The 14,789-nt window shown below is 35.2% G+C and overlaps 1 protein-coding gene and 1 long non-coding RNA gene across 3 annotated transcripts in view; one reads left to right on the top strand and one right to left on the bottom strand.

Moving 5' to 3' along the window:
* Positions 1-14,789, bottom strand: part of phc2b (polyhomeotic homolog 2b (Drosophila)) — a 40,239-nt gene that overhangs the window by 1,384 nt on the left and 24,066 nt on the right. For both annotated transcript variants that reach the window (XM_048198960.1, XM_048198961.1), the window contains exons 8-14: positions 8,139-8,518; positions 7,892-8,051; positions 3,097-3,305; positions 1,821-1,953; positions 1,384-1,504; positions 1,048-1,174; positions 671-947 (exon numbers count right to left, since the gene is read on the bottom strand). In XM_048198960.1, the coding sequence (XP_048054917.1) occupies positions 671-947; positions 1,048-1,174; positions 1,384-1,504; positions 1,821-1,953; positions 3,097-3,305; positions 7,892-8,051; positions 8,139-8,518 (1,407 nt within the window). The remainder of the gene's footprint in view (positions 1-670; positions 948-1,047; positions 1,175-1,383; positions 1,505-1,820; positions 1,954-3,096; positions 3,306-7,891; positions 8,052-8,138; positions 8,519-14,789) is intronic.
* LOC125273523 overlaps positions 4,676-14,789 on the top strand; it is a 29,624-nt gene continuing 19,510 nt past the window's right edge. Inside the window, exon 1 of the long non-coding RNA XR_007186086.1 lies at positions 4,676-4,790. This is a non-coding gene — a long non-coding RNA (uncharacterized LOC125273523). The remainder of the gene's footprint in view (positions 4,791-14,789) is intronic.

Here is a 14,789-nt window from a genome sequence, read left to right as displayed (position 1 = left end):
ATTTATACATACACAATAATTATACACAGTACACAAACAGATATTATCCAAACTTTTCTTTTGGATGCGATTAATTGTTTGACAGCACTATTTTGATAACAAAATATATCAAATGTGTGTGCGTGCATGTATGCATTTATACGGTACCGTTATTACATTTGGGGTCAGTAAGTTTTTGTCTTTCAAAGAGTCTTTTAATGCTTTTAATTTTATTTGTTAAAAACAGCAATATTGTGAAATATTATTACAGTTTAAAATAACTGGTTTCTATTTTAATATATTTTAAAATGTAATTTATTTCAGTGACGCAAAGCTGAATTTTCAGCAGCCAGTCTTCAGTGTCACATGATCCTTCATAAATCATTCTAATATGCTGATATGGTGCTAAAGAATCATTTCTTATTATTATCAATGTTGAAAACAGTTGTGCTGCTTAAGATAATTTTTTTCAGGATTCTTTGATGAACAGAAAGTTCAAAAGAACAGCATTTGTTTGAATTGTTTTTTTTTTTTATCTTTATAAAAGTCTTTACTGTCACTTTTGATCAATTTAATGCTTCCTTGCTGAATAAAAGTATTCATTTCTTTCTTTTTTTTTTGTTGTAAAATTATACTGACCCCAAACTTTTAAACGGTAGCGTGTGTATCTATATCATAAAAAGCCACTTACCTGGCAAAGAGCGGATGAACTCAAACACCTCTTGCACATTCCATTTGGTGGGGTCGCATGGTAGGAAGTGCTGACTGAGGAGAGGAAGCTCTTCTGGATCGTTACCAGCGACCCCACCTTGAGAAACGATTGGGCCAGAACTGGCTGCAGAGAGCGGGGAAGTTGCTTCCTCATAACTGGAGATATCCGAACAGGGGCTGGACTCTCCTTGACTAGGCTGAGATTGGAGCGGTGAGGATATAGATTCTCCCTGAGATTGCTGAGATACAGAGAGCCGCTGGAAAGATCAAGAATAAAACAAGAGATGAAAATGAGTTCATAACAAAGATTATTTACTTCATGGTGGCATGCACTACTGGACTAAAGTAGCTGTTCACCTGCTTTTTGGCCTCCCTGCCTCTGGGACTATGAGACCTTCTCCTTCTCCACTTATTTATCTGATTGGGTGTTTTAGTTCTGTCGGGGTGGAACAGACCAATCCGCTTCGTGCAACTAACACTGTATCTGAACAAGAGTGTTGTATGTTAGCATACAGATAAAACTACTGCACATCACAACAATTTATTATTAGTTATCATTTTGGTAGCAGTTATATCTATAATTTCAGTTATTAAGTATAAGTTCCTAAATGAACCCAAATGCAGTGTCATGCAGCTTTGTTTAAACATGCATTTCTAGATATTTTCATTAAAAACATGTTTTGAATCTCTAACCTTTTAGCACAGACCATGGAACAGAAGCGTTTTGAACGTTTGAACTTATAGGCAAAATCAACCCATCCACAGAGCTCACATGTGAGCTTGGGCTCCTCCGATTCCTCCTGAGCCCTTGTGTCTGATGAAGTAAAAAAAGGTATAAAGTATTAAGCTACAGTTTATTTATGACTAGCTGAAACAATGTTTGTTTGTAATCTTTGCAATGATGAGGCATTACTACGAAGCTTATCTTTTTGCCGCACCTTGACTACACAACGTTTCAATCGTAAAGTTCACAAACAGGAAATTCCGACTATCTCTCATCAGTAATGCATCATGACGCTCCTTTGTTTCCAATCTTTCAAAACTTTACCCTGATGCTTAAAAAGATCATGCATCTTAGAAAAACAGACATGGGCTGCAGTATGTTTGAATCTACTAAATTAAATGTCTACCTTGTTGTCCAACCTCCTCCATGTCTGAGTTTGTGGCACTGAGGGAATTGCTGCTGGCCGTTTTCTCTGGATCTGAGGGAAGCTGCGTGTCTGGTTTCTTGGGGCTGTCTGCCTGCACCGGAGGTCTCTCCACCTGACAATACAGTATTCAAAAGTGATGATGTCAGGGTGATTACTGTAACACTGTGGACACCTTCAACAGACAATAGTTTTCTACAGTTTAGTTTGATGGTGTAAATCAGGGCAATTCACTAACATACAAAGAAACAATTGATGCTGAAAATAAATGATAAATGTAATTCATAAATAAATGATTTATGTAATTATTTAACAATAAATAGCGGAATGAATAATAACAATAATAATACAATTATTATTATTATTATTATTAAATAAATTGAGTTTTAATTTAATTTGTTTTTATAATTAATTTATATAATTGACTGAATTAATAATAATAACAATAATAATTGTATTATTATTGTTGCATTATGAATAATAAAATAATAATAATAATAATATTGTTGTATTTTATTATTATATTATTATTATTAAATTAATTTCCATTTTAATTTATTTGTTTTTATAAATCACTTTTTTATTATTATCCATAAGAATACAATGCAACAATATATTATTATTATCATCATTATTACTATTCATGCAAATTAATACAACAATAAAAATAATACAAGTATTATTAATTCAGCAAATAATAAATTTTATTATTTACTGAATTAATAATAATAATACTTGTATTATTATTGTTGTATTAATTTTTGTATGAATAGTGATAATTATAATAATAATATTGCTGTATTACAAATATTATGAGATAATAATAATAATATTGTTGTTGCAATGTGTTACTATGAATAACAATACAATTATTATTATTAAATTAATTTCCAGTTTTTTGGTCTTTTTTTAGTCTTTATAAATATTTGTTATTATTTACTGAATTAATAATAATACTTGTAGTATTATTATTGTTGTTGTATTACATTTTTTATGAATAGTTATTATGATGATAATAATAATATGGTAGTATTACAATTATTATGAATAGTAATAATAACAGTAATATTGCTGTATATTTCATGAATAATATTAATAATAATACAATTATTATTATTATTATTAATATTACTGTATTTATTTCGAGGTTTAATTGGTATTATTTTTATAATTACTTTTTAACAACTTATGATTAACTGAAACAACAATGGTTATCATGTTGTTGTATTAATTTTTTTATTTATTTATTACAACTCACAGGGAAAGGCTCAGCTCCCTCCTGGATAACAAACCCCTCAATGACATGTGTGAGGACGTGTGGTTTCACTATGGCTTGAGGTGGCTTGTTCTCGCCGTTTTGTGCCACACTTCCTGTCACAGCTGCCGGAGGCGGCTCGCTTGAGGCTGCCGAGGTCATGGTCGATGTCACCGGTGCTCCCGCGGGGTCACGCGCCGTCTCCACAGAGCCTGGTGGCAAAGAAAGAAAGCATCATCTCATCACCATAGCAACCACAACAACATCAGCAGCATAAATATCAGCAGTTGTCATTGTTTACGGGAAAGCCTGGAAAAGACTGCTGCTGAAAATAATATACAAGCAGTGAGCTTATAAAGTAGTTTGCGAACATTTAAAGGGTTAGTTCACCCAAAAATGAAAATTCTGTCATTTATTACTTACCCTCATGCCGTTCCACACCCGTAAGACCTTTGTTAATATTCAGAACACAAATTAAGATATTTTAATTGAAATCCGATGGCTCAGTGAGGCCTCCAATAGCCAGCAATGACATTTCCTTTCTCAAGATCCATAAAGGTACTAAAAACACATCTAAATCAGTTCATGTGAGTACATTGGTTCAATATTAATATTATAAAGCGACAAGAATATTTTTGGTGCACCGATTTTAGTGATGGCCGATTTCAAAACACTGCTTCAGGAAGCATCAGAGCACAATTGAATCAGTATGTCGAATCAGATGTTCAGAGCGCCAAAGTCACATGATTTCGGCAGTTTTTGCTGTTTGACACACAATCCGAATCATGATTCGATACGTTGATTCATAACGCTCCGAATCTTCCTGAAGCAGTGTTTTGAAATCGGCCATCACTAAATAAGTCGTTATTTTGTTTTTTTTTGGCGCACCAAATATATTCCCGTCGCTTTATAATATTAATACTGAACCACTGTACTCACATGAACTGATTTAGATGTGTTTTTAGTACCCTTTATGGATCTTGAGAGAGGAAATGTCATTGCTGGCTATGTAGGCCTCACTGAGCCATCGGATTTCAACAAAAATATCTTAATTTGTGTTCTGAAGATGAACGAAGGTCTTACGGGTGTGGAACGGCATGAGGGTGAGTAATAAATGACAGAATTTTCATTTTTGGGTGATCTAACCCTTTAAGGAACAGTTAAGCCAAATAATAATGGAAAATAATATCTCTTAAAAGCAGTCTGGTTTGCTGGTTTAAGATATTTATGATGATGATTTTAGTTTTATGAGTTTTATTTCTTCTATGAAACACAAAGGGAGATATTCAGTAACATATTCATAATAAAAAGCGGCTATAAGAATATTTTAAAGAAAATATCGCTACAAGTACGCACAAACTGTGTTAACCAGTCAAGTGACACTCGAGAGCCAATGGCGTTTGACGTCAAAGACGTCCAACTAGAGCGGCGCCGTAAGACAGCGCCATTTTTAATTTGAACGCAACTGCCTGCCAACGGTATTTTAAACCGAGGGGAAGAGTATTAGTCAATAACGACTGCTATTTCATTGTATTCCTCACACAAAGCTATCCAAAAACTTAAGAATACTTTCAATATTAAAGTATGGACTACTTTTACGAAGTGTTTTAAGGTTATCCACTGTCATTTTATGGACAAGTTGTCAAAGAAACGACATACTGCAGTTCACTGAAGAACGATGGAAAGTCATAATGAGCGTAAGTAAATGATTTGATTTTGTGTGAACTATTACTTTAAGAAACATCCCACCACCGTTAGGCATCTAAAAACTTAAATCAACTAAGAAAAAATACATCTCTCCTGTTCACACAAGATGCGTCACTGCGTTCAGACTGGCGTCAAAATGCGTGTCAAGTCTACACAGTTCAAAGAAACGCGCCTCCTCGAGACCGTTTAAGCCCACTAACCAAAACTACTGGCATCACAACACAAGACATACTGTAGCTTACCGACAAAGCGCAATAAAAAGTCATTTCCCTCAGGGGCGCTGTTCAATTCCGTTTCAAAACACGGGGGGAGCCTCATTCCCACACGCCTGTTACACTGATTTCAAAGACAGAATTTCCAGGCACCGCCACGCGTGCGATACTACGCAACATGCAGTGTGCGCAGCTCCTTTTCTAATGCTTCACTCCCACGCACAAGCACATTCTGCTGGAGAGGCGGTTCAGTCTTTCCCTGGATGGCAGCAGCCTCAAGTGGCAGGTCACATGACGCTGTAGAGGTTCAAGTCTTTCACTGGCTGGTGGCAGCGACCGTGTCCTTTATTCAGCCTATATTGGGTATTATCTCAAGGTAGGAAAGCACCCTGGTCTAAAACCAGTTTCTGACTGATTCGGCAGGAAGGCTGCTAGTTGTGCCTTTTGGCAGTCAAGGAAGTCTACAGAGTCATGTGACTGGCCCAGAGTCAGTTCTTGTTCATATTGCTGTTAACATGGGAATTGCATGCCACTTCCTAACTTTCTTTGTTAGCAAATCTGGTTCACCACATGGGAGTCGAAAGCCTTGTATTTTAAATGAAATAGTGATTCTTTAATTCATCGAAAGCCTTCAGACTATGTGGTATTTGATACAGTGCACTAAATTTGGACACTTTACCCATACTTACAATGTGGATGTCATTGCATTAGATAACAGAATATAAAACACATTAAAGTTAGTTTTGAAATGAGATAGCATAAGCACACATTGCAAGCAAAATGCTACACAAAAAGAGTGAAAATGAAAAATAAATTAAGCTCTAAGACAAAAGGTAAATCATAATTTGTTTGACAATACCACTTCATTTGATATTTTGTGATCTAATGCATTGAAATTTATGAATTTTTGATCAAAATATTTTGGCACCCTTGCAAATTATGTTTAACTGGTTAGTGTGCTAAACTAGTGTCTTTACTGATTTCTTCAGAATATCCATTATAAAATATTTGGTAGGGATTGGGTATGTTGTTTATTTGTTTACTTGGATACAAAAATTAAGGGAATTTAATGTTCAGAATTGTGTCTTAATGGTTTATTCATCAGGCAATTTGTTTGTATGTGCGTATTTGTAACTGGATTTTGATAGGTATAAATAGAAGGTTTAAGGTTTATATATACTGTACATGTGTACAGTAATATGAACAAGAACTGACTCTGGGTGTATTGTAAATCAAATGTACTGTACTAAAAAAAATAATATTTTACTCTAAAATTGCTATCAAATGAAAGTCATATCTAACCAAGTTGTGTTCCAAATTTGAAGCTGATATCACAAAAATTAAAGTTCCTGAAATTTTGTTTAGGTGCTGTACCAAAAATAGCCACCGGGTGTCACCGACATTCTAATGAATAGTTTTTATGCATTCTCCTGATACAAATTGATACATTTCTGTCCAAATATCACTTATATCACAAAACACCGCGAGACTCAGACCTTTCTGATGATGTGTTTTGTCAAGATTAGAAAAGTTTTTGACTATAAAGTAGCTAAAATAAATATTGTAATATGAAACCTGGCACCACCCACTAGGAGAGGAGCTCACTAAAAGAAATTAAAGTACCGTTTCCATGGTAACGCAACATCTGCAACAATTTCAAAACCGTTTTCACAGGCTGAATTTTGAGTTCTTAAGCTTTCGAATGATACCTAACTTACGATGATTACTAAAATATGTCATATGAAAAAAAGGCAATAAAGAAAAAGAGCGGCAAGCGTCCCACCTGTGAGACGGTGACAGTTAGGGCATTCAAGCACGATAAGATGCAAAAAAGAACTCAAATCTTATCTTGTATTAATATGAAATGTCTTATATAGTTTTTTTGTTAATTTTATGAATTTCATTGTTTATTCTGTTTTCGCCATGAAAATAGCCTTGTTGCTGACATGCCGTAAATAAATAAATAAACTTGAACAAACAAAAACACAAAATTGTGTCAAAATTCCCATTTGGTTGAGTATCCTCGTAAGCAGTCTTAAATGAGTTAAAGTGTTAAATGGGAAAACAGGATGTGTGTCAGATCCACGTCAGGTCTTAAAGTGACAGCAGCCTAATAAACCTGCTGCTGTCTGTCATTAATATTAATCAAAGAATAAAATACAAAGATAAAATCACTGCTCTTATGTAGGTTGATGAGGATTAATCTATATTCTATATATAATTATAATCTATATAATTTATAGAGTGAAGAAATTATTCAATTTCTGTATATTTTACCTGTTAGACCTACCTGAAAATCTTTTTTTGTACAAGGTTACATGGGTCAAAAACAACATTGTTGCAGGGCGGATAAAAATCTGAACCGGCCCGAGCCAGTAGAAACAAACCTTAGCGTTGAGCCCTAATATACTAAAGGCACAGGTAAATGTAACATTTATTACAATGGGTTTATGTAAAGATTGTTTTAAGTTCAATTTAAGTTCAAGTCGTTATAATTTTAAAACCTATTAAATGTTAAAAATGATAGCTTTCAATTATATTGCAATATTTAATGTCTATAATTAATGGCTAAAATTGAGAATAAAACAATCCATGTAATAGAGACATCAGTATCACTACTCACAAGTGATACTGGCCTTCATTCATAGTGCTTTGTAAAAAGATGCCATTAAACATGTTGTTTCTACATTATTTTGCAAATTCAATGTGAAAGTATTACAACATAAAAATATTAAAAACATTAATGTTAGGTGTGATTAATCACAATTAATTACAGAAAAAAATGTGCGATTTAATTATTTTTTTTAATCAATGAACAATGTCTCTATTGTTGACAATTGCACGTTTTATCAAACATAGAGCCTTGTTGGCCACTGTACCTTGTGTTTGAGATGTAGCGTTCACAGTGTCAGCTTTGGATTGTTCAGGGGGGTCGGTGCCTTGGGTCGTAGTGGATGGTTGCATTTGTACTGGTGGGCAAATCTCTCTTACCACCAAAGAGGTGGGCTTCTCCTTGTCATCCTGAGCCAGTCTTGAAGCCTAAATAGAATAAAAGTAGTTAGTTGCTTTTAAATTGTGTACATTATCTTCAATCTACTATAAGGCTCTAGTAAGTGAGTCCCTTACCTGGCTTTGTGCAGGTTGGATTTGTAGATTGATGGCTGTCAGTTGGACCGGTTGAGCTTTAGCGTGGGCCAGGCCCATGTGTGTGCCGTGCTGGTTAACTGCATGGTGGCTTATAGTTGAATGGAAGATGGTGGCCTGTTGACTTTGAGCTGAGACCTGATTGTGAAGTGCTGGTTTGGGCAAAACTGGAATGATTCCTGCTACAGATGAGGTCTGGGAGGAGCTCTGGATGCCCAGTGAGGCTGTCTGTTGGTGGGGCTGGACGGAGGCGGTCTGCAGTAACTGAGGCTGGGTTCTAGAGGTGGGTGGGGCTTGTGGTTGAATGACAAACTGTTGCGGTTGCTGCTTAATCAGGGCCTGCGGCTGGATTTGGGCATACGCTGGAAGGACAGACACTTATTATTACATACACATACTGTTTCACATGACTACACATTAAACTGACAGTTGCAAATATAAAACGACACTAACATGCACATGGAATTTCATACATTTAGACAATGTATTTTCAAGCTGGCATAGGTAAATTCCTAAAGTGCTCAGGTTCCCCACAGTTATGTAAAATGTCAGGGAATTTTAAAATTGTGTTTTCCAGTCATTTCTATAATCAATATGCTTGCTTAAAGCTTATTATTATTATTACTATTAATTAAACAATGCTCTTGTTAAAGTTACATGCTTTCAAGCCATTAGTGAATTCTGATTTGTAAGCAAATTCAATTAAGAATCGGTCTGAATATAAATTATTCTGTAAAATGATTATCCAGTAAATCACAAACATTTGGAAAGTTCATGGAAAAGTCATGTCAGTTCATTGGTCAAAAAGTGTTGAACCCTGACTATCCTGACTGATGTCAATAAATTATTTATATATATAACTCAACTTATTCATTAATTCCTTCCTATTATTTATTTTATTGTATTTATCTGCTAACATTAGTCTCTGTGCTTGGGCTTTCCAGTACAAATTCTGTATCCAGGACTACAGCATTGGAAACTGGATGAGTTTAAAAATGTGATTAGGTGTTTGATGGAGGACTTGCAGGAAAGTGTGTTAAAATTTAATATTATCTCAGCAGGAGAACATTCAAATACAAAAACCTTAAGAGTTGGGCACATTGAGATCACAACCTCAAAAGTTTATGAGCAGTAAAGGAATCTCCAACTGGTTGGAAAGTTAGCTAGCATGTGGTTTTTATGTTTACATATATATATGCACGTGTGTGTTCTGTCACATGAAATGCACGCCGGATATGTGAAGCAGACGTCAGGAACAAATACAGTCTTTCTTTAAAACTCTTAATAGCAAACAGAAAAAGTTCAGTGTGGGAATGTTCTTCTGTCTAATGTGAATGGTGTGGGATGGTGTGTTCAGATGACTCAATCCTCTGTGCTCACTTTCTCTCACTCTTTCTTTCTCCCGGATGTTCAGAATAAGGAGTTGATGAGTTATTCCCTACAGAGCGCAACCCTGGAAAACCCCGAAATTTCCTGCCGAACATTCAGCTATATGCAAAGCCACAATACATAACACATTAAAACAATGACAGATGCTTGGAGACATACAAGATGTACCTTTTCTCACATGTTGGGCCATATTAGATCTCTTAAATATCTCAAATGTTTCTCTCACACAGCAATGAGATTAAATGGAGAGCAAACTGAGACTTCTGCTTTTCCTGAGATAAGATCCCAGTAATCTAGCATGAGTTTCCATAGAGTTTTAGAAGAAATCAGTGTCTCAAACTGTTCTCAGCTTAACTCCATTAAAGGGTTAGCTCACCCAAAAATACATGTCGTTCCACACCTGTAAGACCTTCGTTCATCTTCGGAACACAAATTAAAATATTTTTCATAAAATCCGATGGCTCAGTGAGGCCTCCATTGACGGCAAGATATTTAACACTTTCAAATGCGCAGAAAGCTACTAAAGATACTTAAAACAGTTCATGTGACTACAGTGGTTCAACCTTAATGTTATGAAGAGACGAGAATATTTCTAGGGGTTTAATCTTGACGATTTCTAGGGGTTTAATCTTGCGAGATTAAAATGTGACGAGATTTCTCGTCGAGGCGAAAAGTAGTCTTGTGATATTGCCACGACAGAGTGTTAGGATGATTAGGAAAGAATATGCCACCGCTACATTTACATTATGCCTCCACTGTTGTTTTGCTTTGTATTTAAATAAAAACATTTAATTCAGTTGGAAAACGGTACCCGGCGCTCCATATTTACAGAGTGTGCGTGATTGCGAAAGTGAAAGTAAACGCCAGGGCGCATTCAAACGAGATTTCAATACTCCGCATTTTGAAAGCGGCTCCCTGATGAATACAAATATCTCTCAATGTGAAAGCTATTTTAGGCTGGGCAGTGTAGTTGTAACCATCTCTTAGCTCTGTTTCAAAGAAAATTTTGGTCTTATTTGCACTTTGAATATTGAGAGAGTGCGATTATTGTTGCACGTATTGTAAAGTGTTACCATAAAAACGAATAACAGTTTTCTCTTAATATTATTAAGCATAAACAGTAAGGTTTAATTTGTTAACATTAGTTAATGCGCTGTGAACTATCATGAACTAACCATGAATGACTATTTTTATTAACTAACATAAACAAAGATTAATAAATACTGTAGCAAATATATTGCTCATTGTTAGTTGATGTTGGTTAATACATTAATGTTAATAAATGAGACCTTATTGTAAAGTGTTACAATTTTTATTTATACTGTTTTATTTCTATGATCAGTTTGTGGAAAGGAGTTCAGTTAGGAGGTCAAAAGTTGTAGAAGCTCATAAATCATGTACAGTAAGGTCTGAAGAGAAGTCAGTCAGTTGAGTTTGTGGCAAAACCTTTTACAGTACTTGAGTATTGTTGTCTTTTACTGCATATGATAATTCATACTCAGAAAGTAGAACTGAAATGACATTCATTACAAGATGATTAGTTAAAACATTTCAAATACAACTGTAGAATATTTTTCTAGTCATGTATTTCTCCATTGAGGATTTCTTAAAAATAGTGTAAAAATCTTGTCTCATCTTGTTCTCGTGAGCTATCTGTCTCGTCACACCCCTAGCGATTTCAAAACACTGCTTCATGAAGCTTCGAAGCTTTATGAATCTTTTGGTCTGAATCAGTGGTTCAGAGCATGTATCAAACTGCCAAAGTCACACCCCCCCAGTGGTGAACCATTAAAATTTCGAAACACTTATGACGTAATGATGCCTCGTTTACTGAAATCACGTGACTTTGGCAGTTTGATACATGCTCCGAACCACTGATTCGAAAGAAAAGATTCATAAAGCTTTGTGAGTAATTAATGACTGAATTTTTATTTTTGGGTGAACTAGCCCTTTACATTTCCTGAACTATGAAGAGAAATCTTTGAGGAAAGTTTTCCTATATGGGTGCATTTGCTCTACAATAAGTACTTTTCACTTAAGTATTTTGAGTGCACAGCAGCAGTATGTTAATGCCTGTGGCTCTTTCTTTCCTTCTTTCTTTTAACAAGCCCTCTAGTGCAGAGTTTCCCAAACTGGGTGCCGTCCGGTGAGAGCAGGGGTGCTGTGTAAAAACTCCTTTAAACATTTTTAAATTGCTACAAATATGTAAAAAAATCATTTATTATGTACCATCAATCTCTGATGTCCCCAATAACAACAAATAACACACAAATTTATAATAAAAATAAAAATCGTAAGATAGGTTGGATTTCGGCGGGGGTTGCGCATGATTTCATTCCCGTGCTTCATTCCCAGTGCGTACACAAAAAGGCCACCTCTTTTTCATGGCTTGTTGCGCTTATGGTCAAATTAATACACATGAAAATATTGTCACTATGTATGTTTATTCACATAAACACATCGGTTATATCCTATAAGCATTGCTATCAACGTTAATGCATGTGATTGGTTTTATCTGTCTATCTGTCTGGGTTAAAAAAAAAAAATTAACGCAGCATCCCTTTTTTCTGTCATCCTTTGGCTAGCGTTACATTATATGATCACGCTCCTCTTCATGCAAATGCTTTTAAACCATTCAAGAGTGACAAGACAAACGAGAATGCGCTGTCTGTGAATGTTCTGACAGACATAGACACACAATGCACAGAAAGACGCACATCAGAATCCAGTTCTCTTTCGCGCTTGAATGAATAACACGCAAAACTATGCCAAAATATCGGTTTTGTCTAGTATCCTCACAAGAGCAGTTAAATAAGTAGGCCTATTAAACAAACGTAAAAAGTTGTGAGAAAATGGGACGCGTGCCAAATACGCGTGATGTGCAGCTGCGGCAGATCTTTAAAGGGTCATGAAACCCCCCTGTTTTACACTGGTCGTTCACACCTCAAAGCTCAAAAAAGTCTGTTAAAATGGGCGTGTAAAGCTCTGGAAAAGTGGGAGTGTAGAGGGGGAGAAGAGGGGAGAGAACAATCAATGAAGCACAACATAGAGCATACTCATTATACAGAATAATGAATATTAATATTTGAGCACGGAGAATATGACAACAAACTCCCAAGCACAAGGGAGAAATGTGAAAGAATATTTAATAGGGCTAATAATAGGCTACTTTGATTACATTTACGAGCACTGCAGTCTCAAAATCAGTCTTTTGTCTATTAGAATAATCGTGTCGTGGAGTTCAGATAGGCTACACCACTGTATCAGTGTCCAGTTTGCACATATAATTCATTTAAAGAAGACTTGATGAAATATGTGTGCATAACTACACCGTGCTGGTTAATGTTTGGTGCAGGAGAATGTGTGAAATAAAAACTTTAAACACGGATACTTTATTCTGTATTATGTGCCACGTGGCTAGTGTTGTTAAACACAACGCGAAGCTCCGCGCTGAAACCGATCATATGTATAGCATAACAGTCGTATTTTTCATGTGTTCATATTCAAACTTCAGTTCTGACCGCATCGAGAGCAAAATACAAACAACACATGTGCTGCTGTGCTGAGGGAAACAACCTACGGCTCGCGTGTTTGAACGCAGCTAGAGCAGGCAGAGGTGAATGAGCCTCACTTTTGTGACATTTGAATTATCTGCTGTAATGCGATCTCACGCGAACATATTTTACATTTGTGCTGGTAGATTACAGCAAAACAATCCTCATGCACACAAACCTCTGCTCTGGTCGCATCTCAGGAAAACACATTGTGTTGTAGCACTGAGAGTGCTAGAGACCGAGGCGAGAAGAGTGATACTTCCTCATGCATAATACCGCAATTATAATCTTATGCATACTACAGCGCAGTGATTGGATTAAATGAGCTTTATGTCATGAATATATGTCGAGAATCGTTTGAAACGGTCAACGTCAGCATGTTCGACCATGCCCATACTTGGGCCGAAAGTACACGATTACGTCAGATTTTGTGACGTTGCTCCGACTCAGCTTTTCAAACCGGAAGACAGAAATCGCTCTGAAAAATGCAAAAATAACAATTTTTCACTTATGAATAACATTGAGTACCTTTAGTGCTTTCAATGGTATGCAGCCTATACATATCTGTTTACATCTCAAAAAAAGTGTTTTGGAGTTTCATGACCCTTTAAAGTGACAGCAGCCACTAATGCTGTCTATCTTTAATGTTAATTAATCAACTAAGGTAACAGAGAAAATTACTCACTGCTCTTGACTAAAGAACTTTTGTAGCTTTAATAAGGATTAATATATATAATTAATTTACAATTTATATAGTGCAGACTGTTTAATAACTTTATTCAATTTCTGTATATTTCCTGCCACAGGTAGGCTAGGCATAAATATGACATTTATTGTGGGTTTATGTGAAGATTGTTTTAAGTTCACTTAAATTAAAAGTTGTTTTATTTTTTGGAGCCTAATAAATGTTTAAATTTATAGCTTTCAATTACATTGTAATGTTGAATGGCAATAATTAATGTTTAAAAAATAAAAAAAACAATATCATTGAGACATCAGTACTATTAGTATCAGTGATACTGGCCTTCATTCATAAAAAGATGCCATTAAACAAGTATTTAAAATATACTGTCTTTGTTGTTTCTACATTATTTTGGATATTCACTGTGAAATTATTACATTATAAAATATTAAATTAATAAACAAGCTATCAAAATGATCCCAATATAAAAACACAAATACACTGAGTGAGCAAACATTTAGTTTAGATAGTTGTAATGGTAATTGAGCAATATTTATATATGAATAAAACCCTGTATTAAAATCTGTCATCAAAGTGATCTCTTCCTAGACTTTCCTACTGATTTCCTAGACTTTCAATAAATGCACAAAAAAATAAGATAATATTAAAAATATCTATATGACAGTAGGCCTATATACGGCGGTTCTTCCCTGTGGTATTGAAAATCGGTAATTTTCAAGGTGTTGTATCAAAGTAGTATCGTGACAACACTAGTGTGGGGTGCCACAAATTTTTGAAGTTTGGGAAACTCTGCTCTAGTGTGTAGTTGTATTCAATGGATAGTTTCAATTATTTGATACAAGAATTAATATCAAAATAGTTTTTACTGGTTTAGACTTTACTAGTTCCAAAACAAAAGCAAGGAGTGAAATCTCACAATCAGCTGGCAATCATATTCTCAATTTTTTAAAACCAAAATATCTGATCTCTTTCCAATATCCATGTTCA

Source organism: Megalobrama amblycephala, linkage group LG8, assembly GCF_018812025.1.
Source record: "Megalobrama amblycephala isolate DHTTF-2021 linkage group LG8, ASM1881202v1, whole genome shotgun sequence".
Classification (NCBI taxonomy): Eukaryota; Metazoa; Chordata; class Actinopteri; order Cypriniformes; family Xenocyprididae; genus Megalobrama; species Megalobrama amblycephala.
The sequence above is the reverse complement of the archived record's forward strand: the minus strand, read 5'-3'. Positions and strand labels throughout refer to the sequence as shown.